This window comes from Neodiprion virginianus, chromosome 3 (genome assembly GCF_021901495.1).
Source record: "Neodiprion virginianus isolate iyNeoVirg1 chromosome 3, iyNeoVirg1.1, whole genome shotgun sequence".
NCBI classification, from domain to species: Eukaryota; Metazoa; Arthropoda; class Insecta; order Hymenoptera; family Diprionidae; genus Neodiprion; species Neodiprion virginianus.
In genome coordinates, this window is record NC_060879.1 from 40,064,903 (window position 1) to 40,083,723 (window position 18,821).

The window sequence follows — 18,821 nt, forward strand, 5'->3', positions numbered from 1 at the left end:
TAACACGTATTTACATAATTATACGAGTATTCGTCCGGTGTTAGTTAGCACCGTTATTCCGATAAGTCTAATCGTCGATCTATGTGAGAAATCGCGGGTGAGAGCGACAAAAATGTATACATTTATCACCCTTATCGACGACGTTGGAGCCCGATCTTTATCGCACACTTATAAGCCGGTCGTTATTGCCGCTGGATATCAGTTGACGCTTGTCGAACGAGCGGAGTGGCAATGATACCGGGTACGAAATGTCTGCAGCAGAAGCAGCCGCGATAATTTGTCAACGCTGATACTCGGCAAAATGAATGAAAATCAATTACCGTCGATCCAGCGATACTCGATTATCGCCATTTGCCGCCGGATACGCAGGCTCTGAATTACCATCGGAAATATTCTTCAAAGTGTTTCCGTTTTTTCTTTATTTTTAATTATCTTTTTATTATTTTGGTTTTTCTTCACTGTACCGTCGCACGTGTTATATTCGTAAGTGAAAGAATGATAAAAATGAGGTGTTGAGTGGAACCATGAGGATATTCGCGAGTGAAAATAATGATAACGAATTTGGTGGAAACGATGCCGGTGATAGTATGAAATATGGTAAGTAATCAAGGTGTCTCGATAAAAAAAATTCACAGTGTTTTACGAATAGATCAAATTCCTTCGGCTTCTGTCCGCAGCTGATAGAAACGATGACTTGCTGTATGTACTTTGATTCTTTTCTTTCTTACAATTAGATTAAAAACACATACACCTCGAAATAGAAGACAAAACTATCGCTCTGAAATTCCTGTACGGATAATTATTTAAGAACAATGGTAATGTTAATCGAGCATCCTTAATAGATTGATAATTATCGTCTCACGTGTTCAAAAATTGATTCATGTGTGATTTATTTGATTCCAAGAGAATCCTTGAAAAACAAAGGTAGTTTTTTTTGGCATGTCGCGAAATTAGTAACTGATAATTCGCCAAAAAAAAAAATCGCTTCGTTTCGTTTAACTTGTGTTACAAGATAACCGGGTATGTTCTGCAATGATTTTGCGCAGATATTCAACGTATTGAAATCCATGAAAACTGTCCCCATGTTCATGGAATAGTAACAGTTAGCTAAACAAGTTCTTCAACTGTCTTTAGGTATTTTGGAAATATGCTCAAGTTGAAAATTATCTAGTGTACATCGGCGAAATTTTCACCGGATTCCGTTACTCGTATTACGCCATTGCGATAATAATATTAGCAACGGGACGGTTTAGTTTCGCAGCTCTGTCATCGTCATTCGATTTCCACCGTACAGCGTCGGACTGATAAAGTGCAATTTTCTCGCGTTGACAACGACAGAAAATTACCGTCGTAACGTTCGTTAATGTCTCCTAACTAATTGTCTCCCGACGAAGGACAGGTGTCCGATAAAAAAATATTCTCGCGTGAAAATTGACTCTCTATTAACGAGGAATAACGATTCGCTTCAATTATTTACACACCTTGATTCTATCAAGATTTTTCAACGGCTTTGCTCTGCCGCAGATTGTAACCTCGTTTGTAGAGCGAGAAGGGAGTGTAGAACCATCTTGATAAGCGGGAGATAAAAAATAACGGCGCAATGTTGTTCAAATCTTCGAGTTCCGAATGTTAATCACATCAGCGAATTATAATATTCACCTGCGCCAATGCACACGACTGTAACGTTATCGTGTTTGTAGTGTGAAAAGGAAATATAAACGTGCTTCGTATCTTGTTTCAGGAAATATCGAACAGGCAGCGGCGCTTAAGTACAAAGTACAAATCGTCAAGATATTTAGCCAGAAGAAATCGAAATGGATACTATGCTTGATTGTGTGCAATTCAATTGTCGTTTACGAACTATGCGAGTGGGCAAATTCCACGAGAAGTTTGGGTGAGTTTCAGAGTAAGATGTCTCCCCGGTTTTTCAAATTCACAATCCAAAACGTCGGCGTAGTAAACGCGCAAATCCAATCGATTGGTAAATAAATCCGATATTGTAAATACTGCGTCGTCGTTTGCTTGATTCAGGCATTGTTTGGCCATGACTCAAAACCTGTTGAGGATAAGCGATACCGTCAAACGTCACTCCGAGACACGTCGAGCCTGAGCGATAAGACTCGATATCTTGATGGCTCGTCGTAAGAGCCAAATGTCGCGTTTTCGCGGCGCAGATTAGGCGAGAATAGAGAAATGAAAAAACTAAAAAATAAATAAATCCCTCGAGCATACTAACACGCGAAAAATATCCACGAATTCCAGCTTTGAGGGCGTACGCGAACACCGTAGCCTTCAACGTCTTCGCTCTGTTCGTGTGTCTAGTCTCCGTTTGGGTGAGCCAAAACGCTTCCTCGGCAACACCGAAGGACCTTTCGCCGGCGAAGAAGCCGCTCCAGAATCACACGCGATCATTTTCCGGCTCCGGTTATCCGCATTACAAGAAAAACTTGGCCTTCCATTTTCCGAGGCACTCGATATCCGGTCCTTGCCTGCTACAGGAGGTCGAAGTCCAACGAGAGGAACCGAAGGTTCCCATCGTATCCTCGCTGTCGATTCTAGGCCTTGAAAAGTACGAGGTCCTTGCTCTCCTAGTCTCCTCTTGCCTAGCTCTAGCCGCGGCCTCTCTCATCGCCGTCGAAGCCTTCGGAAGGATGAAGGATCAGCCGACAATTCACACGTGAGTATAAACGAGAGCGAGAACAAAGTGATTTGAGACTGTTGCGTGACGGCTGGACGTCGTTTGAACCGAGAATCCTTACGACAAAAAATAAATTATCAAAAATGGACGATGTGCACGAGATTTAGATTCTCATTCGAACAGTGCATAGCTCGTGAATCTACGAACTGATTTCATTTCTTTTGCGATATGTCATAGTAGACTAAAAATTAAACGACACGTGTTTTTTTTTTACATGCCACTAAAAGCTTTGAGGGAGTGAGACCACCGTTGAAAGTGAGGCATGCCAATCGGCGCTTTGGCGGTTACACCCACAGGAACATAATATTTTTTAACCAATCCAACTGGAAAAGTTTCCTCGTAACAAGAAACGAAAAATGTAATTCTCTCAGTCGAATGAAAAAAAAAAAACTGCCAAAGCTTCCCTCGACATGACTTACTTTTGAGGGTGGTCTCACCCCCTTAAAGCGTTTAATGACAGATAAAAAAAAAAATACGTGTCGCTTGGTTTTCTAGTCTAGAAATCAAATCGGAGAGATTGACCTGGGATACCTTCCTCGTAAGACAAAAGCTCCTCTAAAAGCCTGACGGTGAAACGTGGTAAAGTTTCATATCGGAATAATCAAATCACCTCACGTCATACCGATATTGTCCTTGTCTGTAACGCTGTCATCGTTATCTCAGTGTTTCGTTAATATGTAGCCGTGTAGTGAGTTGGAGTCAACCGATTCCAGCCTCGGTAACTATTCGGTAGAGATTAGATTAACGATATCAGATGTATATTCACCTATGGGTGCTTGAGTGTGATCGTTTCGATTTTGAATTCCTATCCGAGTTATCGCACAACTGTTCACAATTTGCCTGTAAGTGTAAACCGAAGCAATAACAGTACGGTGAGAGTCTTCTCTCACCGAAATACGATACCATCGATTCCTTATTCCCGGTTACGATATCCCTTATAGGTATAAGAAGGAGGTCGAGATAAGTCCTGATCATTAATGACTATTACTGCATTCGCACACCCAATAACGGTCTCTTTACCGTGTTCTTGTTTCATTTTGACTGGACTGCCAGACTCCAATCACTGACGTTTGCTACCAACAATAAGTCACTAGAATGATGTCATCATTTGGTCTGGCTGTTGCTACCTGACAGTTGATTAGAGGATAAAAAAATGGTGCCGTATGTTTAAGTGTTGTCGGATAGAAAACTCTATAGTTAACTGCAAGCAGATCCGTTATGCACTCCGAATATTTTCTAGTTTCACTTTTCGGAATGCGGTACTTAGAGTGCGTGACAGCACACGTGTCTGTCAGTCGCAAACAGGAATCTAATCTATCTAGGACACAATCAATCTTCGTCATCGTTCTGACGCGATCATCGAATTCCCGAATACCGAAAACTGATCATCTCTCTCTTCCCCAAGACAGAAGAAATCAGTGCGCACACGGAAGAGACTACTTTTTATTTATATCGCAACTCAATTTTTATAAATAACGTTTGAACCCTTGGTTCCCGTACCTCAATCTAACAAAACCAGCAATCCGTCATTCAATTCTACCGAATTCATAGAGTCTAGTTGATAAGGTTTTAAAATTGGTTTCATAACGTTTGTAGTCTGTGATTGAAAAACAAGGATTGGTAGGCGATTGTTGGATCTCATCGATATAATCGGAACTTCCGATGGTTCTTTGTCGTTCGAAAGAGACTCTTCGTTCCTTCGGCATCCGATCCATAAAAATCTGCACCATGAGATCCGTTCGTGCTTCTCCCAAGGCCAATGTTCATCGGACTGTCTTACGGATTATCTCGACGTTGCATTACGCTCTCCGTACACGCAGATGGGTTTCGGAGGATTCAAAGGTCCACGGCCTCAAAGCAACGTCGTACTCCTATAAAGAAGTATGCTCGCGATAGAATGAGTACAACGGCTCAAAGGTCGGCCCACTTCCTCCATTCTCACAACGTCGTGGTTATCGCTCGTCCCGGGTTATAGTTCGCCAAATATTTACTCTTCGTCGCGATTATCGAGGCAGAGTACGAAGATTTCTGCCCCGTGTGCCGGTCTTGCTTTTCGCCATTGGCTCCAGATAAGAGGGACAGAAATACGGTTGTGTTCTCTGGCAATAATTGCGAGCGATCTCCCGCGGTTATTAATTGCGACGTAGATCGTATACGTCCGTATATAATTGATCCGGGGAAAACGCTGAATCGCCAGAACTGCACCGCGTTGAGCTTGGTTAGCAGTTTCGGAAGCAAGGTCGACCCGCTTTGCCAATAGTGATTTAGTCCCCCGGATTCTCTCGAGTTCACGGTCGCCGCTCCCGTTTCGCTTCAGCTGCCCCAGAGATCTGTCGGAACGTTTCGAGAGCATCCACCCTCAATTTCCGGTTCTTCGTTGGGTCCCGCAGTTTCTCTCGAACTTTCGATAACTTCCGGAAACTCATGAAAATTCGTTGTACGAGCAATCGGATTTTCAGAAAAGCACTACGAGTCGGAAGACGAGGTTCCATGGCGCTCGAGATACACCATTTATTCACAAATACATTATACGTACACTGAGAGGAATTTCATTTGTTACAGTAACTAGAAAAATTCGGTAAAACGGGTATCGTTGAGAAAACTGTTTGAATATTGTTGGAATTACGAAAAACGAGGTACGCCTAACCATTTTTCACAAGCATTAAATTTTCGCAACTGTTGCAAGAAAATGTAGCAAAAAAATGAAAATAGTTAAGGACTGAGCGGTAACCGGAAATAAAAATTTCTCTCAGTGTACGTACCTAAGCAATAAGGTAGAGCTTTTTAGCGGAGCTAAAATGCGTTTGATAATCACGATCAGTGATTTCTGGTTGCGAGTATATTTGCTTGGTGAAACTAAACGAATCGTACTTGCAACAGATGATATGCACACTGAAACGGACGATAAATTGATGCGAAGATTTATTTATTTTTATAACACAGTAAAAGTGAAAGATCAATGAACGTCAATCAATGCTTCCAATCACGCAACTGTTCTATTCGACTCAACTCCGGCGATGATCTAGCCCGACGTAAAAGTCCGTGGGTGTCGATTACCGTCTAAATCTTTAGGGTAAAATCGGCATTCCGACCCACCGACAATTGTCTGATCTAAACAAATAAATCTGATGAAACATTATCTGCAGGATGATGAAAAAGTTGCTTTATCATTGTCAGTTTATCCTCTGTGACTCTGAGTAAGGTTCACTCTGTGATTAGAATCAGGGCAGTGCAGTAAATGACCATTTTCATAAACTTGCTGCAGCGTTGTTGCGTTCAAATTGGGCTCTGCAGATTCGGTCTGATTTTTATCCAGACAAACTAAACGCGAAGTAATTTTCTAATCGTTGAAAATTTCACAGAGAACATTAAGGGGCTTGGTTACTTTTCGGACTTGATCAAAAGTTTGCCATACATGCGAAGAAGAAGGAGAAGCTGAGTTTCGAGTTTACAATAAATTTACCAAAAAATTAAGTAAATTCAAATTACTTTTTTTCTGTTTTTCCTATAAATTTTAGTAAAATTTCAAACAAATAAATAGTAATTTACATTGCTGCACCGAATTTACAAATTTGGAACCTGATTTCCTAAATTGTCAACACTTGTACAATAAATTCACAATCATTGTTAACAGTGTGTCAGGTTTATAATGAGGGCACTGTACCGAATGAACATTTCCACGTACTTTTTGCAACGTCGATAATTTGTTTTCTTCAAATTTTATGTAGAAAAAAAAAAAAAAAAAACACCCATCTCATATAAATCTGTTTCAAAAGTAAATTCAGCATTTCGCAAAGTATATTCTAGGAAAAGCTTTGACGTGTCCCTCTTTTTTTCGAGTTTTGAGCAAAATCTGCTCGCTTCTTCTCTCTCTCTCTTTCTCTCTCTGAAGACTTTGAAATATTTCACAGAGGACGCCTTGGGCTCGGTTCTCTTCTGGGTATCGTGACACACGTGATAACGGTTTACAGTCACCGAGACGCGGCGTTGGATCACGTCGTATGCAGGGCTCTGCCCTGCCCCACGCTGAAGGGCTACAATCCTATTTTTGGCGGCAACGTTTTGGGCGCCGCGATTCTCTGCGGAACTCACCTCCTCATCCATTACTGGTAACGAACTCACGTCTCTGGTAAACACGGTTATTTATCAGTGTGAGGGGAGGATCCCTATCCCGGGCTTTCGAAATGTAAACCGAAAAGGGGAACGACGTTAGGCGTGTCCTGATATCCTGGCCCGCGTATATTCTTCCATCCTTCACCTTATCCCGGTTTTTTTATTTCCCTGATTAACCCTTCCTTCGTGTTCCCGCATGCTTCGGGTGGGAATCGGGGCGGGGTTGAAATTATGAATTTGAAAAGTTCCGAAAGCACCGAATTCCGAATTTTTTTGTCGTGAAACTTGGACTCAAGGAATCGAACTTTGACGAAACATCAAAGTTTCAAATCGTCCGAAACGAATCGACGCTCAAAGTTCCGAAAGTGCGAAAATGAGAAACTTTAAAAATCTGAAGTATCGAAATTCCGAATGATCGAAAACTTTCAGTTCTGTGAATTTCTGGCTTGATGAAATTTCGCCACTGAATTTTCGATATTCTTACGTTCGGAATTCTGGTCATTCTGATTTTCGGTTTTTCCGATTTCTTCCACACTCTCGACGGATGAACAACGTTGTATGAGTATATTTTAATTTTTCGAATTTTACTCTATCCAAACCTGAATTTTCGAAATCTTGCATTTCGGAGCCTTGAGCCGTCGGGTTTCCGACCACTCGAAACTTTGTTGTTTCGTACGAGTTTGATTTCTTTACTTAAAGTTTGGCCACCGAAAAATTCGGCATTAGGCGCTTTAGGAACTTTTCAAATTCCGAACTTCAACCCCGGCCCGTGAGAATTCCAACTCTAATTTCCTCTCTGGACAGAAAGAAAAAGTGAAGATGAGCTTGTGCCTGTCCGGTCCATTCTTTCTCTCCTTACGTCTCTCTTTACTTCACTCAACGTCCGTTGTTATATTTTATTATTGTTATTATTATTTTCATTTTCAGGGACATCTTCGTCGTGGACACTGCGGCCACCTTGGTCCTCGTTGGACTCGTGGCCACGTCTATGTTGCCATTGGCTTTTTACACAGCCAGCATAATATTGCAGGTAGATGAGCGAGGTCGTTATTTTTCTATCAAATTCACGCACGGCCAAAGTCATTATTTCTCTTTTATCGTTTTTCGTTTCGTGCAGAAGCTTCCTCATTACATGGGTCAGCAGCTGGACAAATGTCTTCGAGAAGCTCTGAATATCGACGGTGTTCTCGAGTTTAGGAACGAGAGATTCTGGACTCAGTCTTTCGGGAAACTTGTGAGTATAAATAATGCTACCACTTGTCAAAATTATTTCGCGGATATTGTTAGAGATTCGACGATGCCTGTGATAAAAGACTTCCTAAGATTATTGTACTCGGAGAAATGAAAAAAAAAAAAAACAAAAGAGAAAAGAAGAAACGAACGAACTGTAGAATGATAATAACAACTTGAGAGAAAGAAAAATACTACGGAAAACATTTTCCCGCAATGTAAAACTGACTCGTCCACGAGCTGATGAAATAATTCGGACGGAAATGCACCGATTGTTTTACGTTAAATAAATGTTGTGTTTTGTGTATTCATCCCGCTTCGTTTTACCCGCCACTGTATAAAATTTCGGTTTTTCCAATTTGATTTCCGCGCGGCGAAACGTGAATGAAAAACCGATGAAATATCGTTACTCCGTGTCCCCGAAGCACAAAACCCTCGGAGAAACAGGTATGGAGGTATCCTTTTTGTAGAATAGGAGTAATATTTCGCGGAGAGAGAGAGCGAGAGAGAGAGAAAGAGAGAGAATTTCCGGCTGGTATCGAATCCGGGGTGGATATTGTGCGACGACTTTACGGCATTCGAAAATTGCCGGCGTATCGCAAGACGGATTGTTCCACGGTCCTATCGTTACGATCCGGTTATCTTCTACCCAGCAACTGCAGTGCGAACATTAGTCTGAAATTACAAAACAATTTCACGGCACGTCGCCTCTCGCCGCTACCCTCCACCCCTTTCGCCAGCAGTAAAGCCCGAGCGGAACCGGAAACGCGAATCAGGTGCGAATACTGCAGCAGTTGCAACGGAGAATCCGAATTCTGCATTCTAAACGCATCGCGGTATTATCCGCCCAAAACAATCCCGGGTACCAATTTTGGTACGAAAACTGAAAAAACTCGTACCAGTCAACGAAAGTTTATCAACTCCCGATCGGCACGTGCGATGAAAGTAAAGAGCACGTAGGTTTCGCAAACTCCTCAATCATCATGACTAATCCAGTGAATAAAATTCGGACGGGACCTCAATCCGCGTATGAATCATCAAAAAGTGATTTCACACTTGTATAACATCGTAATGAAGCATTTCGAATGAAATTCATCACTAATTCGACATCACGTCACCGATCAGATATAACTATCTTCCTATAATTGCACACTTTTGATCGTACGAATTGTACAGTCGCTATTTCAAATCATCCATCGATATACAGTCGGTATGTTTTTACAAGTGAATTTCATTCATTTTCTTCTGTAACATATATTTAAGAATCCGATGATTTTTACTTCAAATTCAAGGTCCGAATTTCACGACAATCTTCAAATCCAACGTATGTTTTCACATTCTAAGACCATTTTGTTAATTGTTCCAATTGGCTGGCAAGTTTGCGGTAATTAATATTCACCGGTGGATGTTTTCTCAAACTTATCATCAATATTACGTGCATGATTCTCCGTTTCAAAGGTCTTAAAAAAAAATCAACAAATTTTTGACGTTCGACCCCTGATAAGGGGGGGGGGAGGGGAGGAGGTGGCTCCTGAGAAATGTTATAACATACATTTAACATAATTACGAGTAAAATTTGTTCTCTTTGTTCGCAGGCAGGAACGGTGCAAGTTCGCATTCGAAGAGACGCGAACGAGAGTCACGTGTTGGAACGAGTTGTTGAGGGACTCTCGCGAATAGTGACGACATTGACGGTCCAGGAGTTTCGTGAAACACCACAGGCGAAATTGGAGGCCCAGAATTGCACCGAGTACTACATAAACGAATTACTTCCAAACGCAGTCGGTGAAAGGAAGAAGACGAATCCGTCGAAAAAAAGGAGCGAAGCCGATGACGTTGAGACCGTTTCGATCGACGACATCCTCGGCGTCGAGAAGGAGCCCGTCAGGACCTTTTCCAGCCCCGGAAAATCGGAAGCTAACTTCGTTTCGAAACCGAGGACGATCACCATTTACCAGAACAAAAATGTCGAGGGGCAAAAGAACTACTTGTTCAACCCTCACAGAAACAATGAAAACGCCCTTATTGTTGGGTCGAATGTCGACGAGGACAGATTCACTGGCTGTACTATTGGATTCGTTTGATAGGAGCGAGACAAGGCTGAAGAAAAATATTGCGTAACGGTTTTTAGTCCCGGGTTGTGCGTTTATTGAACAATTGTACATTAAGGAACAAGATTACACGAAAAAATGGTGCAGAAATTTTCGTCCGGACATTTGCGTGTAATTTTTACTGTATCGCGAGTATATATATGCGTACGCATAATTGTAAATAAATATTTATTATGTAATTGAGATGCGGAGGGTGAAATAACGCCGCTTGATTCGTTTCTTTGGCATTCCAAATCCGAGAGAAAAACTCGTGAGGCTGGTGATAAGGAGTCGATGAGATGATAACCAACTTCAGGATTCGTAAAAAAAAAAAAATTACATCTATGTCATGAAATACAATGAAATTACGTTGCGGGAATAAATGAAGCAAGCGATTCCTGCAGTTCCCTGAATTTTTTGTCCGTTTAGCTAATTCATTTTCAGAGGAATATTTTCTTCCCTGTAAAGTAGATTAAAATCTTCATGACTAGCAGATTTTCTGATAACCAATGAAATAACAGTTTTGAAAATTGGAAGGCTTCGTTCCAGATTTAAAAGTCCAACGTTGTTTCGCGTTCGTGAAACGAGAATTAATCTGGTTGACGTTTTATTCGTTTGAACTCGCCGACGGAGGTGTGTTGGTAAATTTATATTTCCCAAATACGGGGAGGAATAGAGAGGAAAGCCTTCGCTTTTAATTAATAAAAGAACGCCTGGAAATGCGTGTTTTACGACCGCAACCTGACCTTCTCGCCCTCGGCGATCAATCTTCTAAAGCTTCTAACGTTGCGCGGTCGTCTTCTCAATTGACAACCGAATGGCCATCCGTGAAGTTAACGCTTACAAGAAGAGTATCAGATCTTCTAGGAGTGTTTATTTTCGACAAAATATGTAGTTTCATCCGTTAGGCCGTTCTTTAGTTCGGTAATAATTGACTGTATTGGCAGTTCGGTGAGTCGAATGCCCTGATAAACGATACCTGTTGCGCATTTTTGCCTAAGACATCAGTTTTCTTTGTCATATCTTGAAGTTTCCATCACAGATTCTCATAAATTCAACTGTGAACGAATGTGGAAATGAAGAATCTTAACCTCGATGGTTATATAAGGGGCATTCTACGCAAACTCGGTAAACGGTTGACCATGAAATTTTTTAAATACTAATTTTGATCGAGATGAAATGGATGCTCCGTATATGAGACGGTATTTAACGCAGTGCAGTGATTTAAAGACCTAACAAGGTGATAGGGAGAGAAAGAACGAAGCTTCTTGAAACTTTGAGTGCATTTTCACAAACATTTGAAAGGTAGGAGCAAGATTTTTTATCATACAACTATCGGAGAACGTTAACTGAAGAATATATCTTTAGTCGACGGCTGACTATCGGAGGATCTGGCCACTTGAGTCTGGAAGCGGCAGGAAAGATAAAGTGCGTATTTCTTGTCTGAAATGTAAAAACTAAAATCATTATACATCATACATCATACATCATCATACATAGTATTAAAGTTCGAAACCAAACTTTGGATGTTCGGATGTTCAGAAAGTGACGTGCCCAAATTTTTTTTTTTCTCTTGACGTCTTCAATCTAAAATCAGCTAGCCACTGACCAAATTCAGTAGCTGTCAGTGCGCTAGTAAAATTTCTACAATTTTTCGTAATTTTCTCCTAATCTTCTTGGTGAAATGTGTCAATAAAAAAATTATATTGATTCTTACACAATATTTTTGATGTCCCAGTTCCGCTATCTGATGAAACACGACTGCAGGGGCAAGCGCTCCGTGGATCATGCATTCCGGGTACGCTACCTAGTGAAACTCGACTTCAAGGAGAGGACGAGGGGGACGAGCAGGTGGAGGAGGACAAGGAAAATGAGGAGGACGAGGTGGACGAGGAGTATAAAAATGGTTGGCGGTGGTTGGAGGTAGCTGAAGGTGATTTGAGCTGGTTGGAGGTCGGAGGTAGTTTGCGGTGGTAGGAGGTAAACCGAGGTAGTCGAATACGAGAAGGACGCCAAGGAGGAGAAGGAGCAGGAGGAGGTGGAGGAGAAGGACGAGGTATACAAGAAGGATGGAGGTCGCCGCAGGTGATTGGGGGTCGTAAGGTAGTCTGAGGTAATGGGGTGGTGGGGTGATGGGGCCCTACCCTACCGTAGCCTACCCTAGTCCCACTCTCACTCTTGCTTCTACCCCTAATACTCCTACTTCTACTCCTACTCCTAACACCCCTGCTCCTACTCCAACTCCCAACACTTCTACTTCTACTACTACTCCTAACACTTCTACTTCTACTCCTACTCCTGCCTACCACCCCCTACTACCTCCTATCAACTCCAGCCTCGTCGTCTTCGTCCTCGTCCTCTTGGTCCTCCTCGTCCGCCTTCTCCTTCTTCTCTAGCAACCTACTATGACTGCCAACCACGTCCGACCACCGCCGACCACCTCCAACGACCACCGCGAACCATCTCGGGTTATACCTTGAATAGTAATAAATATTTTTAGTGTAAGAGCACATCAAAAACATTGCGTACGGATTAATATCATTCGTTAATTGATTAATAATATAATAAATTGATGAGTGCATTTTTAGCTACTGACTTTGTGCTTGCGCGAAAAATGACTTGGAATAATTTATTGTGAACGTGACAAGTTTAAAAATTGTTAGCCAAAATATAATTACAATTGCCATTAAATATTATAAAAATGTTCAACTCACCGAGCACAAATCCTCGTCCTCCTCGTCCACCTCTTGCCCTGAAGTCGAGTTTCACCAGGTAGCGAACCTTAAGCGCAGAAACCATGGAGCGCTTGTCCCCGAAGTCGAGTTGCACAAGGTAGTGGACCTTGAGCGCAGGAACCACGGAGTGCTTGGTCTGGAAGTCGATTTTCACCAGGAAGCGGACCCGGAGCACAGGATCCAGGAGGTAGAGTACCTGGTACTCGAAATCTGCATAGCGCGATACTGTTCCATCCGCTCTACTGCGCGGTTGTTTCCAGACTGAGGAATCCGGCTAGTTGATTTTAGATTGAAGGCGCCAAGAGAAAAGAAAAATTTGGGTGACCTCACTTTCTGAACATCCGAACATCCAAACTTTGGTCCCGAACTTTAATACTATGTATGATGTATGATAATATTATACCTGATGTATAATGATTTTAGTTTTCACATTTCATACAAGAAATACGCACTTCATCTTTCTTGCAGATTCCAGATTCAAGTGGCCAGACCCTCCGATATTCAGCGGTTAACTAAAGATATAATTTTCGGTTAACGGGTCAGCTAATAATGCTGCCGTTCTGCGACGCGACAGTTGGATGATAAATATTTTTGCTCGTACCTTTGAAATGTGTGTTAAAATACACTTTAAGTTTTAAGATCAGGATCGAGAGAGCGAATGAAAAGTTGTTGTAATAATCATGAATATTAATGTTATGGAATACATCGAAATGAATAATTCTTCTATCTTCATATTATAGCCGATTATTGTAGATAATCTAGTTTGTCTCCTGGAAAATTATAAAATTTATAGTATGCATCACGTTTCAATCGTAAAGGGATCATACATATATTAATTCGTACATGGACCGCATATACATGTATACTTTTTGGTCTCTGCATCATCATTACATCTGATCTGTCATTATTTATGATCTATGTATACATTTTTCTCTCGCGTACCTATACTCGTACTTTAATCAAATCACTGTTTTGCTACGAATTTTGGAAGAAAATTATTCTCATTATTAATTTCTTGTATCGCCGACAAGTCGATAAGTACACATTGGCTGAGTACTGGTTTGCGAAGACTGTGTTACTTGGAAAGTGAATGCAGCCAGCATCATGTCGAAATCGGTAACTCTGATGTTCTGCAATAAATTTTCAACTCTACCGTTGGAACATCTCAGGGAGCGCGATTTTCGTTCGTCACACCAAAGCCTATTAAGGCAACTGTCTTTATATTCTTCAGTCAACGACGCGAATCATTGAGTATAATCCATCATGCAGTCGTAACTCTCGCCACGCAAATTGTAACTTTCACGTAATTTCAATCTTTCAATTTCACGCTCTGTCAGTTGGATATCTGATGGAAATTTTTCACCTTGCTGTATTACGAGATTCGCATTCAAACGGATAATTGCGCGTTTTCATATTCAGCAATAATCGTCAGAGGTTCGAAATTTAATATAACGCCTGCAACGCGGCAACTTGACCAGCACCAATGTACGACAATTCGTAGGGAATCAAGAGTTTTATCGCATTCGCAGCTAGAGGCGCTTGTGAGACAAATTTAACTTAGCTTGAAGAGAGACTGGCTTTTGGTGGAAAAAAGGAGATTATTTTTCCTAAATTGTGGATTCATTTTCCGGATGAAAAAAAAGTATTTGATAAAATTTCGTCTACATATATGATCGATCGCAAAGTTAATCAAGTATTATAATGCCAGCTTCATTAGTAAGAAAATTATTACCGAACATTAATTCGTCCATAAGATATGCGAATGGGAAAAGTTTCATACTATGAAATTGATTACCAAAAAGTGGTAAAAAAATCAAATTCAAGACTTGGTTAGTAATGATCATTGATCAAAGGTAAGAAATTTGCCTAACAAATTTGTCTTCCCGATGAGTTTTTTCACCTGTTTTCTTTTCTCTTCTTTTTTTCCAACTTTCTATACCTACCCAACTGTCAAAAGACAAAATTGCAATAAGATATCATTCCGGGTATTATACGGTGAGAATAAGCCATTCATAAATCCTTACAGGAAACTTTTTCCTCCATCTTATATTCCTGTGTTCTGTAAATGCTCCTAGTCCAACTCTTGTACCGTGAATATTTTTGTTTCGGTTTAAGATTACAGGCCACTGAAGTAAAATATTCAAATTTGTCAGCTATTATTATCATTGTTTGACTACAATTTACGAAGAGTTAGAAACTCGTCGTTTTTCGTATGTCTGCAATAAAAACCGCTCCAAGGTTTTCACCCAAATTTCTTCATTATTTTAGTCTTGCTCCTCGTTATAGTTAAGGATCAGCAACTCGACGAGTAAGAAGCTAGGATCTTATATCTTTATTAGCCTACGGCTCGAGTTCGTTGTTCAGATAGAAATCAATGAATAAACTGAGCACCAATTATTGGCTCACGTTATATTGGTTCTTTTGTTCAAAACGCACTATCGATAATCTCGAAAAATCCCGAAGTATTCCTCGGAATCGATCAGTTTTCCACAAACAGCCGAGAACACGCATCCAGTGAGATAGATCGAAATTTCAGGTCCGTGAAATCGGGCTTTCGAAGCTTTGATTCCCAGGTCTCTGGATCGCAGGGTTACTCGAGGATCAGGAAGAGCGACCTCACTAAACGTTAAAACGCGACGAGTGTTTCCGAGCACGATCCATATGTGTACATAAAGCTGTCGGAGTATAAGAAGAGGATATCAAAGCTTGTCTGCGTCTACCAATTTCACTGCCCATTCACAGCCTCATTGTAAAACGCGATATGAAAGCGTTTTTTTTTTTCCTAGACGGAGGGCCTTCAAGCGGGATCTTCGTCTTCTTTTGGTCAGGCAAGTGAGTTGCTCAGACGTTTTAGAAAGCATAAATACTGCGAAAAAAAAATTCAAAAAAAAAACGAGAGCCCAGCGAACCTCGGTAATCATTTCGCATGCATTGGAAACACGATGAGAACTAGAGTTGAAAATTACCTTTTGGCAACTCACGAAGCGACGTAGGATCGAGTAGAAAGCGATAGTCGAGACGGGATCTAGCGTAGATCACTCTCAGTGATCCGTAGACCTCGGTACCGTTGGGCTTTGAGAGTCTGCCTCAATCAGTGACGTCACAACCTCTTAACGAGTCCATTAAGAATGTTCATATTTCGCAGGTGAAATGAAATTCTCACTCTCGAGTTATACAGTGACTCTTTAAGATTTCTGTATACCCTGAGCATATTCATGACCGGAAAGAGAGAGAGAGCATCCGGACTCGTGAATAACCGTAAAACTGACGTAGGTATGGATCCTGATAAATCAGGGAACTGGTTACTTGGGACCATAATATCTTCGAGATAATTACGAAGGTACTTGGAACAATGGATAAATGGAACGGTTTGATAACCGTGCGAATACAATTGAAAGAAAATTCCACTAAAATGATCCTCGCTTTCACGAGTATTGCATTTCCGTTCAAAATAATATTCCCGAAGTTGTGTTTAATGTTTTCATACCCTTTTTAATTTCGGTAGATACTGGTGGGTACTTTACAGTAGCGACTTAATTGAACCTACGGTCGATTGTTGCCGAACCGTTTTACGACTACTTTAAACAACCCAAAACGCGTCTCTGAACTGAGAAAAATATCATTCGTTATAGTGAGTAGATAAATTCAATAAAACAGGTATCGTTAAAAAAACTGTACGAATATTGTTGGGATTGCGAAAATTGAGGTACACGTAAACATTTTGCGCTATCGTCGATCCTTTTTTGGTAATTGCAACGCAAAATCAGTTTGTGAGGTTTACTCTATTTTTTTAGTTAAATAAGGCTTTAACGTCAATTTAGGTATTGTTGCGCAAGCATTAAATTTTCGTAACAGTTGCAAGAAAATATAGTAACAGTGATCGTAATGAGAAAGAATAGTAACGGAGACTTTCTGGTTACAGCTAGAAAACTAATTTTCATTTTCTACCTAGAACCATATTTTTCGATTGTGGTAAAAAATGAAACTAAAACTAAAAATTTCTCTCAGTGTGCGTTTCAATTCCGGATTGTTTTTAGACCAAAGACTTGCGGATATTATCAGTTACGTATATCGCATCGTCCGAGTCGTCTCGCAGCGTTGCTTTCCAGCGGTGAAAGAAACGTTGATAAAAATATGTAGATGAATAAAAAAAAAAAAGTGAAAATGGAAATTGAGCAAAGGATGGAAAACTGGATAGGCTGAAAATCACGTTGCAGTGCAGATACCGAGATCAATGGCGTTGTTTCGCTGCAGAGCCTCTCGACGACGTTTCCCGGATAAGTTACAGGCGTTTTTATGCTCCGCTGCAGCGGAGCAAAGGAGGAAAGAAAGATCCAATCAGAATGTGTCACGGTGGGGAACGGAGCGTTACCAAGCCGACAAATTAAGTCGAGGATACCGAGGACGTCGAGTTTCGGTGCCTTGTAGCTATCGTTGAGACAAACCGCGTCGAGACCAAAGACGACGCTTGCTTCCCGGCGGACGTGGAGAATATCCGAGAGGATGGGAAGGAGGAAAGGCGCGTTAGGACTTGTTTACGACCCTCGGGAATTACTCAATAATTAATTTTCTCAGTCACGACTACTCGCCCCCGGCCGTTTCCTGAGAAGAAGAAGCTGCGCGCACCTCCAGGCAAAAAGCCACTCGAGCACACGCCGACATTCGGCCATAATACACCCCCTTAAGTATGTTCTCTTATAATTTTCGCCCCACTTCCGGTCCCCCCAGCGATATTATACGCGTCGAATTGAACCCTTGACTTAACGTCTCGTTCGTATCTTGGGGATAATTTTCAGTGTTTTGGTCAAAGTTGGACGAGACGGCCTCTGTTCATTTTCTTTTACGTCGCGCAGAGCTGGAAAAAGCGACGCTGACGTAAGGTCGATTTCATTTGGTCGGATCGCAAATTTTCACCATTTCTTCCGCACTGTTCGAGAGACGAGCATGGACGAATAAAAAGCGAAGAATTTGCAAGTGTGATTGCGAAGCTTGTAATTGCAGTCGAAGAGAAAGACGGAAGAGGGTATTTTAAACAGGACCCGCACCTCGCAGGTCTGCGTTAAATTGTTATTATTGTCACGCTAAACTGCATCGTGTTATTATATGCCCCCGGTGTTATAGCCACAGTTATAATAATTTCTCCGTAAAATTCTCGGGCTCCGTATAAGCAACGGATCGCTTCTTCTTATAGGCTTCACTAACTTTCCGCATTCGCATTATTAATGGGAACCGTTCATTTGCGTTCACTCTCGGTACTCAACAGAAACAACCGGTTGCAGAAATATCCGGTATAAATTTTTCACGGACGGATGGAAGCTGGCTGCTCAAGGCTGTGCAAAATATCTTACATACCGGGACCATCTGCTGAAACTTGAAAATGAACCGCGCATGCGCGAGTTTTATCGGCTGTTCGCGCAGGCTGGCCAACCCGAGTTTTCGGCTGTCAAACTCTTTCTGCCGGCGATGCGGTTGATACGAATTTTCGAGGTTAGAATCTCAAATAATTGAAGTAGCGACTCGGAAAGGTTTTGGAAGCGTTTGTTGTCGCGTCGGAAAGTTGACTCTTCAAAGAACGGTCGGAATTCAATGCTTATGCTCTTTGAGAATTCAAACGTACACATTTTGCGTACGTTGGCACGCCTGCATCGCAGACAAGAATATCGCTGCGGAAAGATTTCGCCGACCAATGAGATTCAATTATTTGACGCATGCGCGGTTGATTTTCAAGTTTCAAGAGATTGTTCCGGTATAATACGTTTACATGTATACGTATACGTGAGTATCGAACCGGCGTACAATTAACCGCTTCCTTTCCATGCTGTTGAATATTTTCTCTGTATCTTTATCTCTCCGCTGACCCGTTTCTTCAACTTTCCCCAATTCCGTCGTCCTTCTTCTCCTTCCGGGTTCACCGTCTCTGAGGTATTCAAGGACCCGCGCAAAATGAGATCGTCG

At 41.4% G+C, this 18,821-nt stretch overlaps 1 protein-coding gene across 4 annotated transcripts; it reads left to right on the forward strand.

The window, feature by feature from the left end:
- Window positions 1-188: 188 nt before the first annotated feature.
- On the forward strand, window positions 189-10,335 carry LOC124300857 (zinc transporter 6-like). Of its 4 annotated transcripts, none has more exons than XM_046755289.1 (7): window positions 189-597; window positions 1,742-1,894; window positions 2,263-2,677; window positions 6,610-6,807; window positions 7,739-7,841; window positions 7,932-8,045; window positions 9,637-10,335. In XM_046755289.1, the coding sequence occupies exons 1-7, from the start codon at window positions 525-527 to the stop codon at window positions 10,123-10,125; spliced, it is 1,545 nt and encodes a 514-aa protein (XP_046611245.1). In that variant the 5' UTR covers window positions 189-524; the 3' UTR covers window positions 10,126-10,335. The 4 variants fall into 4 exon arrangements, with proteins under 4 accessions (XP_046611245.1, XP_046611246.1, XP_046611247.1 ...); XM_046755288.1 differs by having other exon boundaries at window positions 190-597; window positions 7,929-8,045; XM_046755290.1 differs by lacking the exon at window positions 6,610-6,807 and having other exon boundaries at window positions 7,929-8,045.
- Window positions 10,336-18,821: the final 8,486 nt, after the last annotated feature.

What these genes read in the sequence shown, in the direction of transcription:
- LOC124300857 (XM_046755288.1), top strand. Translation starts at nt 525, where the DNA reads ATGAGGATATTCGCGAGTGAAAATAATGATAACGAATTTGGTGGAAAC. An exon ending in AAATTCCACGAGAAGTTTGG is followed by an intron (nt 1,895 to 2,262) that starts GTGAGTTTCAGA and finishes CACGAATTCCAG; the next exon opens with CTTTGAGGGCGTACGCGAAC. An exon ending in GATCAGCCGACAATTCACAC is followed by an intron (nt 2,678 to 6,609) that starts GTGAGTATAAAC and finishes AATATTTCACAG; the next exon opens with AGGACGCCTTGGGCTCGGTT.